The following is a 14,007-nucleotide window of genomic DNA, read 5'->3' on the forward strand; positions in this document are numbered from 1 at the left end:
CACGTTAACTTTGCAAGCGCCGTAATGATGCCGAAATACCACAAACCTGCAAAAACATATTTCAATCGCTCAAACCCAAAGTTTAACAGTCTTTCTGTGACAATGGGACAGCATGTAAGTCATTATAACTAAATAAAGCTTAATAAGGTGTGTCTGATTATTCAAAAGCAATAGTTTTCCCAAAGCCTCTAACGAGACTCTAACTTTTCCTTTTCCTCTGCCCTGCAGCGCATCTGATGTAGGTGCGCAATATCCTCCTGAAACTTTACACGCGGGCTTAACAAGTTCGTTTTCCAGGAAGGCTGACATCAATGTCACGACATGGAAAACTACAGAGGTCTTTTCGCAATATATGTACCATATACCATGAACTGCAGCGGTGAAACACGGTTTCATCCCCACACAAGTTATAGAAAGCTCAGAAACCAACCGTCAGAAGCGGTCGTGTTGCTCATCGCTGGGCTGATATCCAGCAGGCTGGTGTCGGTGTCGATGTTCTAGGCAGCCGCTGACGGTCAGCACTACGGAGCGATTACACTGATCAAAATAAAGCGGAGAGTTGCAGCGAATATCAACGTGTTTCCCGATTCTCAGAGAGCGGATACGCCCTGTAGTGTCCCCGACAGAGAGTCGAGCTGGAGCGAGAGCACTCACTCACCGACACTTCCGCGTTCGTTGCCGCCTTAAGCGATGCCGTGCCTGATTGCACATTTTTTAAAATGCCGATACCAATAACTACTGATGTGTCATGATTTATGAGATGAATCATCATCAGTTTGCAAGCTTTAAACACACTTAGTGACCACAAAATCACTAGTTTATTTTTCCCCACAATTATTAGTTAACACAACAAAACGCACCTTTCAGCTTTTCGTGTATTTTGAAACTGGGTTTGTTGTTGTTTTTTTTGTTTGTTGTAAAACCTGAAATGTAAATGTGCCTGTCGCTGAAGCACTTTGGGTCAACTTATGCTGTTTAAATGTGTTGTTGGCTGCAAATAAAAAAAAGGTTGGGTCACAAAAACAATACAAAAAGGTTAAAAAAAATGTTCACAATGCATGTTTGAGGTAAAAAAAAAAATTTCATTTCACAAAATGTGACAGATGTGTGGCCCCTGGCTCAGCTGCAGAGGAGGGGTGTCCGTGAGTTTAAGAGGCGGTGCCAGGCAGGTGAGAGAACAGGTGGTGGTGATGGCACTGAGAAGCTCTCTACTGCTTTTAGTGAAGCTGGAGTGGAGAGGATGGGAGGTTTTTCCTTCAGAACGCCGGAAGAAAGCTAAAGTCAGAAGTGTGTTCCAACCCAAAAAGGATTGCAATAAAGCAAAATGCTCAGTACACTGTGTGTGTGTGTTTTATTTTTTTGGAGACTGACTACTAAGTGACTACTTTTTATTTTTATTTTAATTTAAACATACTTATTTCTGTTCAATTATCAGTCATACACTTACTATCACTTACTATAATAAGTCTCCATCAACTACCTATACCAGAGCACTTTTAATTAACATTTACACACACTCCACCAATAAATGTATGCATGTAGAAAGAGTTGCTATCTTTTTCTAACTCCTGTGGTTACTAGATAAATGTGGAATATTCTGATGACTTATTTTTATGATGGTAATTTTAGGTTCAACATGATTTATTTTTTGAAGTTAGCTGTGAGTGCTAGTTAGCTAAAACAGCTGAAGGCTGTTACATAAACTGACAGAATCTTTCAACAACTGTACAGGTAGAAAGGAATAGTTTAAGACTCTAATAAAAGTCCCGATCTCTTAATTTATGTTTTACTTCCACCTTTAGATTTCAGTGGAGGAAGAGCCCAAGTTGTAGACTTATTTTTACTGTTGAGTACAAACGCTAACATTAGCCTCTGAAAACAGTTGGAAAAGTAAAGCACATTTGGGGCGATCGTGGCTCAAGAGTTGGGAGTTCGCCTTGTAATCGGAAGGTTGCCGGTTCGAGCCCCGGCTTGGACAGTCTCGGTCGTTGTGTCCTTGGGCAAGACACTTCACCCGTTGCCTACTGGTGGTGGTCAGAGGGCCCGGTGGCGCCAGTGTCCGGCAGCCTCTCCTCTGTCAGTGCGCCCCAGGGTGGCTGTGGCTACAATGTAGCTTGCCATCACCAGTGTGTGAATGTGTGGATGACAGGTTGTGTAAAGCGCTTTGGGGTCCTTAGGGACTAGAAAAGCGCTATACAAATACAGGCCATTTACCATTTATAATTGCGTACATATTGAAACAGATAGGAAGGATTAGTTAGTATTTGCAGACATACATTAGCTGAGTCCCAATTCATAGGCCTTCTAAGACTGCCAATAACACGAATGCCAAAAGTGAGAGGTACATGAGACGGTCTAGCCTTCAGATTTGCATCACCTGCTGTTCCCAACTGTAATAATCAAAATAATGATTTACACATAAAATCTTTTTTTAAAGAACCAGAACAGCAACATTCATAATGATGACAAGAATAAAACAATTTCTGTTATTTTCCACTTTTTCCTTCAACAGGCCGGACCACTGTACTGCAGGATTAAACTGAGTGTCCCAGTCCTGGACAGATTTTTTAATAATGAGGACACTAGACCTGATTTTCGCCTGAGCAGGGAGTCTCTAAAAGTGTTGCTGAATCTGATTAACCAGGATGGGACACATGGTTGGGGTGCCACAATTGAGGTCTTGTTTTTCTTTTCTGACTGACACGTGGAGCGTCCTACAGAGTTGTTTCCATAGCTCCATAGCTCCAGCAATAGCTCATTACACAGTTCACTGCATCATCCACAGGGTCATAGACGGGGGTGGTATGCTGTTCGTCATCGGGTCATCCGCCTCCCTCGGAAACCTGAAGAACTAGATGTCGTGTCTCATGGGTTAGCAGGGCTGGCAAGACACAGAGTCTTTTTGAAAGCTGCTGGTGCAATTGACGGCTGCCATGTCTGCATCAAGCCTCCCAGTGGCCCTGATGGTCAGTGCTACAGGAACAGGAAATTGTTCCCCTCCATAATCCTGCGGGCAGTTTGTGACCATCAGGGCTGCTTCGTGGATACATATGTGGGCTGGCCTGGTTTTGCCTCCTGGGTCAGTGCATGACTCCAGGGTGCTCCGCAACATCCCACTGTACCATTAGGTCCGTCACCCTCCTCCAGGTCATTTCATCCAGATGGAGCCAATTTTCTTTACTACTATCAAACACAACCTGTTTAATCAGTTTTTGATTTAGTTTTTCAGGCATTTTGTTTTTGTTATAAACTCCTTATACTTTTATTAACTGCAGTTAAGTGCTTATTACTCATCCTCGTACACATCCACAGTGTCTCTATAGGCACATGCATGTAGAAAACCACCTGAAAATAAATCATAAATGTACAGAAGATCTGACCGAATGTGCATAATTCTGCTGTTCATTTCTGGCTTTCAGTGGTGGAAAGAGTATAGAAATCCATCAAGCACATACATGAACTCATGTGCTTTGCATGTGTTCCTCTGAGTTGCAGGTCAAGAGCCTGTTTTGCGTTCAAAAACTCAAATTAGCCTTATTGTACAAGATTGGGACACACTGGTCCAGAATGTAAATTGGGTATCGGTGACAATGAGTCAATGCACTCTGTTCATCTCTGTGTTGTTCCCCACATGACAGTAACAGTTAGTGATGGGTAGATGACGCCTCGTGGAGTTTGTGGCACATTCCCCATGCTGTGTCGACACTGTGTTGGTGTGCCGCTCAAGAGCGACATCTGCAGGATTTCAAAAACCACTGCAGGCAACCTGGATAAAGAGCATGGGGAGAGACTGAACTACCGGTAAGTTCATTCATTCTGATGTCTGGACACCAAATGAGTGATGAATGCTTCACATTACCAGGTTGTGATGAAGTGCTATATTGTGTCTATATTCCAGTGAATTTGATCTTAACAAAAAATATATAATTGACTAACATAGCAATTTACAAACCCCCCCCCCCCCCCCCCATCTTTGCAAGGAAGTTAAAGTGAAAAACGTGAAATATAAGTTCTCGTGACAGTGGGAGTGCTTGTGTACATGTATGTGAGAGCAGGGTTTATGTATATTAAGGATGAGCGGTTTGAATGAGTTAAAATTAAGTTTATTTGTGTGATATAGTAAAATGAATAATCAATTAATAATAAACTAAATAACAATATTCCTTCCTGAAGATTCCTTCAGGGAGGAATTGGAACATAATTCACTCCAAAGACAAGTGAGCAAAAATGGAAACAGGAAAGGGAAAACACTGACCTAATTTGGCATTATGAGATCAAAATGTTTACAGATTGATGAAAATGTCCTTTTTCTTGGAGGTTCTATTGTACAGTGCCAAAAATGTAAACACACAAACAGCACCAAAGACAGTCCCCCCCTTCCCCTGAGCACAAATGCAAATGGGTTGAAAGTTCCCCTTTCCAATAAACATAATTTGGTACCTCGCAACTGTACACATCAGTCAATGATCTACCTAAAAATTTTGGTCCACACAGACACTTCAGTTTTGTTTAACCGATCACTAAAAAAGCCCAACCCCGATCCAATGAGCATAAACGATCCCTTCTAATGTTCATTTTCAAATAGAACTGCACATGACTGTACACAAGATGGCGTACTTTACCCATAATGAATGAACACTGAAAAGGGTACTTAAACTAAACAGCAGAATAAACAGAACCGATGCGGTTATTACTTCATTTACAGATTCTTTTATTTAAAAAAATACAATCAGCATTTCTTAACAAGAAATAAAACACAATGCAGATTTGCTCTGTGTGATAACATGGTGTTTTGTCAGTTGCACATATCTGACACATATTTACATGCAAATTTAAAGCACTGACTCCAAATACGTGATGCAGTAAGAGAGCAGCTGGTTGCAGCACTTGGAAAACTGACTATTTGACCGTATCTTGAATTTAAACAACCAATTACAATTCACGTTTAATTAATTAGTAATGAACTGCAGTGCCTCCCAAGAGGCTGGGTCTGGGTATACAGTAGGTTTGTGAAAGCAGCAGAAAAGTCATTTTTAGTAACCTGACTTCCATTTCTGGTACATTATGGCGTAAGATGAACTCTGAAGATGTTAGATATACGTACACGTGCACAATTTGAAACAGAAGTATTAGACCACCAACACGTTACACCTCCAGGAGCTTTTTATGACATCCTTTCCATTTCCAGCTGTAAGGGAGGCGAGATACTTCTAGTTGGGGTTATGTCTGGGATGTCTCTGCTTATGTTCAAAACTTTCTGCACATTCAGGACATGTGAGTCAAATCTGTGGCTTGAAATAAGTATCTTTGGGAACATTTACATTTGTTTTGAATAAATAAAGCTTTAGTTTTGGTGGGCTCCGCATTATTCACTTTGGCAATGGCTTTCTTAAATCCACAGATTTCAGTACTTCCGCCGTTCACTTTAATACTTCCGGTTACTCAAAGCGAGAGCTAGCATTCACTTGTTGCTAACAACACATTCGGTTATTTTGTGCTGTAATTAGCGGCTTTACCTATTCGAGGATGATATCGTGTTCAAGGTGTGCTGTTATCGGCTGCCCTAGTAATTCAAGAAAACTGAAAAACGCGTTAGAAATATTTTGCTTAGAGCATCAACAACTTCGAAAGGCCTGTCCGTGCCCAGCGCCATACCCACTGCACGCTATGCCTCGGAAGGAGGATCGGAAACTAGCGTGGCTGGAAGCCTTAGACTCAAACACCCTCCGAAGAGAATCGAGAACACATCCGGGAATTTTTCGCGTTCTTGGAACAGTACTTGGTCTCCGACTGATGACGTATCACGAGTACACGTGAACGCAAGTACGCCAAGTACGTACGAGACAGCCCCTATGTTTGCTCCCTTCATTTTATAGGGCTTTGAGCGTGACGTCGCGGGAGGGGGCGTGGATAGGAGTTTTGGTTGAGGCGCCATTTGTGTAGGCCAAACAAAGTGCTAACAATTGAGAGAAGCTAAAGCACACGAATAACATCAGCCATGGTTCGTACTTGCTGTGTGGTCTTCTGTAATGTTCGATCGCATGACCGACAAGGAAATAAGCTTGAAAATGGGCTTTCTTTTCATTCTTTCCCCGCCTGGAAGCAAAATGAGGGAGCTCATGTATCGGATGTTACCAAAAGAAGGCGTCTAGCATGGATAGCAGCTGTGGGACGAGCGGATATCCAATTCTCTGCCATCCCCAGATATCTGCTGGTGTGTTCCAGACATTTTCATTCGGGTAAGTTCTAAATAAGTACTCTTTATAGCCTAATGGTTTTATTTTCGATGCGCTCCGAGGTCATAGCAAATTAGAACAACGAATGACTATTTTCGCAGAACGACGTTCTATTTATAGAGTTGCTAATTATTTGGCATTATTGCAGGCAAACCAGCCTATGAAATGGATGAAACTAATCCTGACTGGGTTCCAACGCTACGCATGGGGCACTCTGAAATCCCTGCTTCAAGCTTGGACCGGCACCGTCGGCGAATGCAACGAAAACAACAAAGAGCAGCAGTCGGAGGAAAATACAAACCCCCCACTTCAAAGATAGAGAAAATTCTCTCACTGTCCGGTAATCAGCATATAGCTTTTTGACTATTCATGCACTTTTCATTGGACTTCTGGTGAACATTTACCTCATATGTTTGCACTCATTGTGTCTCACAGGCTTTGGTAATGAAGCAGCAGAGTCTGAGGGTAAGGCCTGCGCACAAGAGCTGCCAGAGATGGACACGATAGAAGACCAACACCATAATCACCACGTGATGGAGGCTGTGGGCAAGAGTTGTGTTGGACAAGTGGAGGCAGAGGTAGTAGCAGCAACTCAGCATTGTCTGGGCTATGATCGGCCCCCACCTAAGAAAAGAAGAAAGCTCACTCAGACCACTGTGAGTCAGACAGCTTCCAGCAACACAAACAAAGACACAGAATCTTTACCTGGTGAGTGTAAATGTGGTGTGTCCACGTTTCACATTTTAATCATGCAATTCTAATTCTCCTAAATAGTAGGCTATGGTGAATGGCGTTAGTCGGCACTAGCTGGTTATAGTAACAAGTGTGTTAGGCTGGATGTTAGCAGGTTATTAGCAGCTAATTCTTAATTTTAAAGAAAGTTTAGGCCCATGGTTAGTAATTAAGACCAGCCGCATGCTGACAGAACTATGTCTTCATTTATTTGTCCCATAGACATTAGCCCCAATGGCTGTGAAAGTCTCAGGTTTGGGTTTATAAAGAACATGCTAATGAGTTATTAGAGGCAGTTATTTTATCATGTATTTAAAGCAACTGCAACTGTATGAAAACCAAGTAAAATAATTTAAATGCAACCTTTGCAAACCAAAGTTTGTGATTTTTTTATTTTCATTTAAAAATGAAAACTAAAATTCTGACACATTTTCAGGGACTTATAAATGTAAACAAAATGTTTCTAATTTTCCGTGTGTGAGAGATTATAGAATGAGAAATTCCCCTCAAAAATATAATACGTGCGACTCGACAGTTTCTCTTATTGCTTACAGGTTTTTTTTTTTGAGTGCACATCTGATTGTATTTTTGTGTTATTCAGACTGCGCAGTGGCACCTTCAGTCATCTTAGACCAGGCCAGCATCTCCAAACAACCCCCTGAGCTACATGTGCACTCAGTCCACACACAGTGGGAGGATCCTTCACAACAAGATCACCAATACTGCAACAGGTCTCCCAGAAAAGAAGTGCAGGATAAGATGACTCAGTGTGATGAAGTTGCATATTTCATTCTTCAAAATGATGCAGACGCTTTGCTGTACACTGGGATAGCCTTGGAAACATTTAACACTCTTGTGTCGACACTGGAAGGATGTGACGACAATGAATTTACAATGCCTGTGCGAGATCAAGTCCTCATGACTCTGATGAAATTAAAGAGTAACCGTGTAATAGGTGACCTAAGCCGCCAGTTTCGTATATCACAGAGCATGGCCAGCAAGATCATCTTACACTGGTTGGACAAACTGGAGGAGGTTTTCCGGCCATTAATTCCATGGCTGCCAAAAGAAACTATTAAAGCAACTATGCCTGCAGCCTTCAAGAAGACCTTTCCAAATACTACGTGCATTGTAGACTGCAGTGAGACCTTTTTGCAGAAACCCAGAAATCTGGACTCAAGAAGGCGATCGTACAGCCATTACTACTCAAGCAACACGGTCAAATATTTGGTTGCTGTTGCACCATCTGGTCTAATCATGTTTGTGTCTGCAGCATATGGCAGTCAATGTAGTGAGAAATTTATCACAATGGACTCTGGAATGTTAACATACCTTAAACCTGGTGATGAAGTCATGACAGGTGGAGATTTAACATTAAAAGACTTGCTCTTTGAGAGAGAAGTTGGATTAGTAATACCCTCTTTCACAAAAAAACGTGGACAACTAACTAAGGAACAGGTAACAGACACGCGTCGGATTGCAAATGTAAGAATCCACGTTGAACGAGCAATCAGACGTTTGAAAGTCTACAAAATACTCTCACAAATCGTTCCCATAAGCATGGCTCCTAAAATAGGAAAGATTCTAAGGATATGTGCTGCTCTAGTCAACTTACGAGAGGATATCATCCGTGATACAGAATAACTGTGCATGTTGTAAACGAGCGTAAACTCAGGGATATCAAGATCGTTACCCAATGTAATTTTATTTTAAGGTAGAAATTTGATGTACATATTTGGAGGGAGTAAATGATTCCAGGTCTGTTTTTATCTTCTGTTCTACACGATGTAAATATTTTTGTAGAAGAAAGGTTACGTGTTTAAAAAGTGCACATATAGTGCAATCAACTGAACAATTAGTGCTTTTTTTTTTTATTCAACCACAATGTGCTCTTCAAGTGGAAACAAATGTTTTTCTCAAAGCTACAATAATTAGTTGTGCATTCTTGACATTTTGTTATTGTCTTGGAAAATTACAGAAATACAGAACTATTTTCAACAGTAAATGTTGTCAGTTTGGTATTTATATTCCACCATGTGTTAAAATGTAGTTGTTGTTGCCACTGAATGACAAAATGAAAGACCCAGTTTTACGACCTACTGAACGACCCATTGACCCAATCACTGAACTGAATTTGGTGGTGAAAAATGTTTCTTATGTTAATTTAAGAGCAGTTAAAACTGACGGGGAGCGACCAGTGGAACAGAGGTGGTGGTTTACGACAACGGTTGTCTGCCATCTAGAATCCAGTTTTGAGATCCCTTCCCAGATGCCTTAGCGCCCACTCACATCCTGGGCCATTTGACCCGATAAGTCAAATGATAGGGTGGGGCTCGGTTTCACAATGGGTTCACCCGAAACCATGGCTGATTGTGACCCACGCTCGTTTTCATACCTTGGCTCATGTGATTAGGTTGAGGATCATTAGGGGGTCCGTTGTCCCTCTCAGGTGGACAGTCCCACAGGCTGTAATCTGGGGCTCTTCACCATTTGACCCTAGAACCGAAGAAGCTTCTCAGATGAGGTGAAACGTCTTCAAGCCACCTAAAGGTATCCAGATGCTTTTCTTTCCAATGTCTCCTTTCATTCACAAGACAGACCAAACTCTGCCATCATGTTAGTGTTTATCCCGTTTATAGTTGTCACATGAGCAAATGTGCATTAAAGCTTGCCTAGTATTTTGAAATATCTCTCATTTAACTGAAACCTGCTGTGTAATCCTCTACAAGTTGAGATAAGAAACATGAGAAGTAAAACCCTCTTAAGGGCTTTACTTGTTCCTTTACAGATGCCTCATTATGTTGCACTGTAAATGAAACATGCTCACTAGCACACAAAGCACTGTACGTTGCACTTCCATGTAATAGCCTCTGCTGCCAGTTTTCTGCAGCTGCAGATCTCCATCTACCAGTTTGATATCGCTGCACTTCTGGCTAAGCTGCTCAGTGAGCGAAGGATGGGTCGGCACTGGACATTTTATTTCTATCAGCTCATCTGAGTCAATGACCCCGTCAGGACTAGCAGAGCGCAATGGCTCCTGGATGCTGATAACACTACCCATGTGAGGAATGTTCATGCCCTGTTCTTTCAGCTGATGACAATTTCTAACTTCATTTTCTTTACCATGGTTGCTCTTCAGAAATTTGAAAGATAGAACGCCCTGAATGGATTACAGATTAGTTCATAACTGTGTGCTTGGTGAGGCTGAAAAAAATGCTTATCAACTTTACTGCTGCAGTGGTTTCATTGGTGTTTTGCCCACACTGTCTTGTGTGTGTAAGGTGATATTATGTGCTAGGGAGAGTTTGTGTCACTGCAGTCTGGGAGTTCACGTTGTACTGTTGCTCTACCCTGTGAAGTCTGAAGTTTATCTGGCTTAGACGTTTGGGTTCAAGGTTCTTTGCTGTCCCTAACAGAAGTACTACAGTGTCTGTTTATATCAGTGTTGGACAAAGGGCCAGTGTCCTGCATGATTTAGATATGACCTTGGGTCAACACACCTGAATCATAGCTAAACCACTGAAATAAAAACACTGGCAAAGTCACTCATATTTTTCAAATTTCATTGATGCAGAAAAAAACATCCACATTCTGTAATTTTTGGCTCATAAGGTGTCAGTGCAATCTGAATGGAGTGGTGAAGCGTGTTGTCAGTCAGTGAGCGAGAGCTGCTGAGTTCATGTGTGAAAAGCTTGATTCACACGTGTACGTTGACCCAAACATACTGAGGATGACGACTGCTACTTTCTTAACGTTAGGGAACTGCTGTGTATTGACATCAGTCCAAAACTTTGCAGGCCCGTTAGTGCGAAGATCCTGTGCCATGGCTAAGGATGACTGCATGTCAACAACTTCAAGTATGAACTTCCCCTCGTCAGTGGAAGGGACCACTTCCTTTGCTCTGATGGAGTTGCCTTCTGTTGAAACACTAAATGGGTCTCTGGCAAAACTCATCACCTCTGTGGGTAAAGCAAGTCCATCTAGTCGACCAGAAAAGTTCTCTTTCAACTAGGGCTGCCACAAACGATTATTTTGATAGTCGACTAGTCACCGATTATTTTTGCGATTAGTCGACTAATCAGATCGTGCATCCATTGGATGTAAAACGTACAGCTTATTGCACCAGCATGCGTCTGCTCTTTTAGACCTATCATTAGCTTACAGCTATAAGTGTTTAAGGTATGTGAAACTAAAAATAAAGACAAGATAATAGTTTATTAGACTTTTAATGAAATTTCTAGTTTGAAGCAAACCGAAAACAAATATAACAAAATAGCATTTTGTGCTCAGTCCTCACAACTATATTGAACTTTGGGACTATATAGTCAGTATAGCAATCTACACGAGATTATTGTTCATAGCCAGGAAAGTTAGCTTTTCTACATGTTCTGCAGAAAGGCTTGCTCTCTTTTGAGTGTAGATGTTCCCTGCTGTGGAGAAGATCCGCTCCGATGGGGTGGAGGTTGCAGGAATGCACAGAAAAGATTTAGCTAGCTTTGATAGTGTGGGGAAACGTCCCTCATTTTCGCTCCACCATTTAAGAGGATCATCCTTTTTATAAAGTGTGGCTTCTTTAAAGTACAGCTGAACTTCACTTCTAACAACTTGGACATCTTGGTCCTCCTTAGATGCTTCTTCCTCATTGTCACCCTGACTGTCTGTGTCAGACTCAAGGAGGTTGTCCAGAGCAGTCTTTTCAATTCTACCTGAACCATTGACTGTCTGCATTTTTGGATGCTCATGTGTTTGCTTTTTTGACAGCAAGCACTTCAACAGTCCCCTGCACTCTGATGACATCTTCAGGAGCCAAAAACTTCAACTTTCTGTATCTGGGGTCCAAGCCAGCTGCGAGAATAACAGGGTTTTCTTTGTCTGCTGAGAAAGTGCATATATTCCCACATCTCTGTGTTATGCCTTTTTCTGCACTGGCAATGAAAGATTTTCCTGAGCTCGTCTCCAGGTGGCTTTGGTGTACAGCCCGTGTCAGCCCTTTGACCACCTGTGGAAGACCTGAAACAGTTGTGTACTGCTGTCCACTAAGGTAAACAGTAGCAGTCTCAAAAGGTGCCAAACCTTGTTTCAGTTCTTCAAGCAGCACCCACTGCTCTGGCTTCAAGTCGAAGTAGTGTTTCCCCCTTGGTGTTACCTCGGGATCTGAAAGAGTGGCAGTGAGAGGCCAGCGCTGTTCGAGGAGTCTCTCTATCATGTGGAATGTACTATTCCATCTTGTACTGACATCTTGGATCAGTGTATTTTCTTCACATTCATTTGCTCCCGTTTCATTTTTAGTCTTGTACTAGCCAGCTCGCTTCTCTTAAAGTGCTCCACTAGCTGCCTAGCAGCACCTAGTGCTCTGCTGATGGTGGTTTCTTTGAGAGCAGTATCGACTATGAGCTGGAGTGTGTGTCCAGCACAGCGGATAGAGGCCCATCCATGTTTTTCTTCAAGCAGTCGCATTGCTGCCACCATATTGGAACCACTGTCATGTACTACTGCTTTTATTTTGGCAGGCAAGATGTCAAGCTTTGTTAGCACCTCTTCCATCCATGTCACTATATTGGCACCAGTATGCCTCTCCTCAAGAGGCATGGTATCAAGGATGAAGCTCTTCATCTTCCAATCTGTTGCAAGACTGGTCCAGATATCAGCAGTCAGGGTGAAGAAACCTTTGACACCACCAAGGGTCTGCTTTACCTAAAGATATGAGATGATTTGGAACAATAGTAAGCATTAGTGAAATATATTACAGTATATTTTTTCATTATTAATAATGCTTGTCAGTTTATGCATCAAGATTTAAATTTACCAATTGAATAATTCATTTACATCAAATACAGTTACGTATGTTAAACAATAAACATTCAACATATCAGTAAAAAACAAAAAACAACAACTTTCCATTACATGCTTTAACCAAGATTAATTTATTGGTTGCTCAGTCAGCAAGCTCTTAATATTATTTCATCATGAAATGTATTAAATTCTAATACAAATTGCTATTTTGTGTTTGTGGTGTGAGAGAGTGGAGAGAAAGAGAGACCAACCTTCTCAAAGGTAGCATCATATTTCTTTTCCATCAATTTGGTGAAGTGGGATCGGCCTGGTAGGTAGTTAGCATGTTAATCTGGGTTGAACTGCTCGATCATCTCTTTGAAACCTTGATCATCAACCATAGACAGGGGTCTCATGTCCGTCACCAACATGTTCAAGATTGATTCAGTCAGGACATCTGCTTGTTGAGGTGTACATGTTGTTGGCTTAGTGACAAAGTCGTCCACTGAAGACGAACGTATTTTTTTAGCAGTCCTGTAACGTCTCAGCGTTAATCTCGTCAATACGATGTTAACGCGGCAAATCCCCGTTAGCTCAACAACGCGGTGCGAGGGCTGCACGGGACTCGCTAACGGGGATTTGTCGCGTTAATGCGGTTATGGCGTTAACATCATATTAACGAGATTAACGCTGACAGCACAAATAATTAGCTTGTTGTTTACGATAATGTTAGCAGCTAACTAGCCAATTAGCTTACCAAGATGACTGTACCACTTCGTCGTCGGATGCCACGACGTGCTTCTTTTTTAGATGCTCGTGCATCGCCGTCGTACTGCCATGGAAGGCAAGTTCCATTTTGCAGATTTTGCACTGGACCTTCTTTTCTTTTCTTTTGTCAAAATGCTCCCAGACTTTCGAGTTCTGTTGCTGAGTAGCCATGATAACGGAGACTGCTTCTTCTTCGTCTTTGGCGTTTAACGGTATCCTTGTAGATGCATTTCGGCCATCTTCTGTTTCAGTCTGTTATTACACTCTTGAATCCTACTGTTATTCCTGCACCTTTCAGGATTTTACGGCATTTAAACGACGCGTCGACTACTAAATTAGGCGTCGACGTAATCGTGACTAGTCGACTAATCGTGGCAGCCCTACTTTCAACCTCGCAATGAAATCAGTCATCACATCCATGATTTGTGTCGGTGATGAGATGCATTTGCGGAGTGTTGGAAAATGCAGCAACCGGCCTGCGCTCAAGTCAGTTTAGAAA

At 41.9% G+C, this 14,007-nt stretch overlaps 2 protein-coding genes and 2 pseudogenes across 3 annotated transcripts in view; 2 read left to right on the forward strand and 2 right to left on the reverse strand.

The window, feature by feature from the left end:
- Positions 1-669, reverse strand: part of rell1 (RELT like 1) — a 33,458-nt gene extending 32,789 nt beyond the window's left edge. Inside the window, exon 1 of the mRNA XM_085266835.1 lies at positions 431-669. Coding sequence (XP_085122961.1) covers positions 431-455 — 25 coding nt within the window. The 5' untranslated portion in view covers positions 456-669. The remainder of the gene's footprint in view (positions 1-430) is intronic.
- Positions 670-2,325: 1,656 nt separating this feature from the next.
- On the forward strand, positions 2,326-3,221 carry LOC146580209 (uncharacterized; annotated as a pseudogene).
- A 2,191-nt stretch (positions 3,222-5,412) lies between these two features.
- LOC146580210 (uncharacterized) lies at positions 5,413-8,967 on the forward strand. Of its 2 annotated transcripts, XM_085266855.1 has the most exons (5): positions 5,413-6,001; positions 6,104-6,239; positions 6,385-6,576; positions 6,672-6,944; positions 7,570-8,967. In XM_085266855.1, the coding sequence occupies exons 1-5, from the start codon at positions 5,999-6,001 to the stop codon at positions 8,610-8,612; spliced, it is 1,647 nt and encodes a 548-aa protein (XP_085122981.1). In that variant the 5' UTR covers positions 5,413-5,998; the 3' UTR covers positions 8,613-8,967. The 2 variants fall into 2 exon arrangements, with proteins under 2 accessions (XP_085122981.1, XP_085122980.1); XM_085266854.1 differs by having other exon boundaries at positions 5,413-6,239.
- Positions 8,968-11,306: 2,339 nt separating this feature from the next.
- LOC146580211 (E3 SUMO-protein ligase ZBED1-like) lies at positions 11,307-13,679 on the reverse strand (annotated as a pseudogene).
- Positions 13,680-14,007: the final 328 nt, after the last annotated feature.

Source organism: Mchenga conophoros, linkage group LG3, assembly GCF_057382185.1.
Source record: "Mchenga conophoros isolate Kocher_MC1m ecotype Shallow Benthic linkage group LG3, M_conophoros_male_GT1.1, whole genome shotgun sequence".
NCBI lineage: Eukaryota > Metazoa > Chordata > Actinopteri > Cichliformes > Cichlidae > Mchenga > Mchenga conophoros.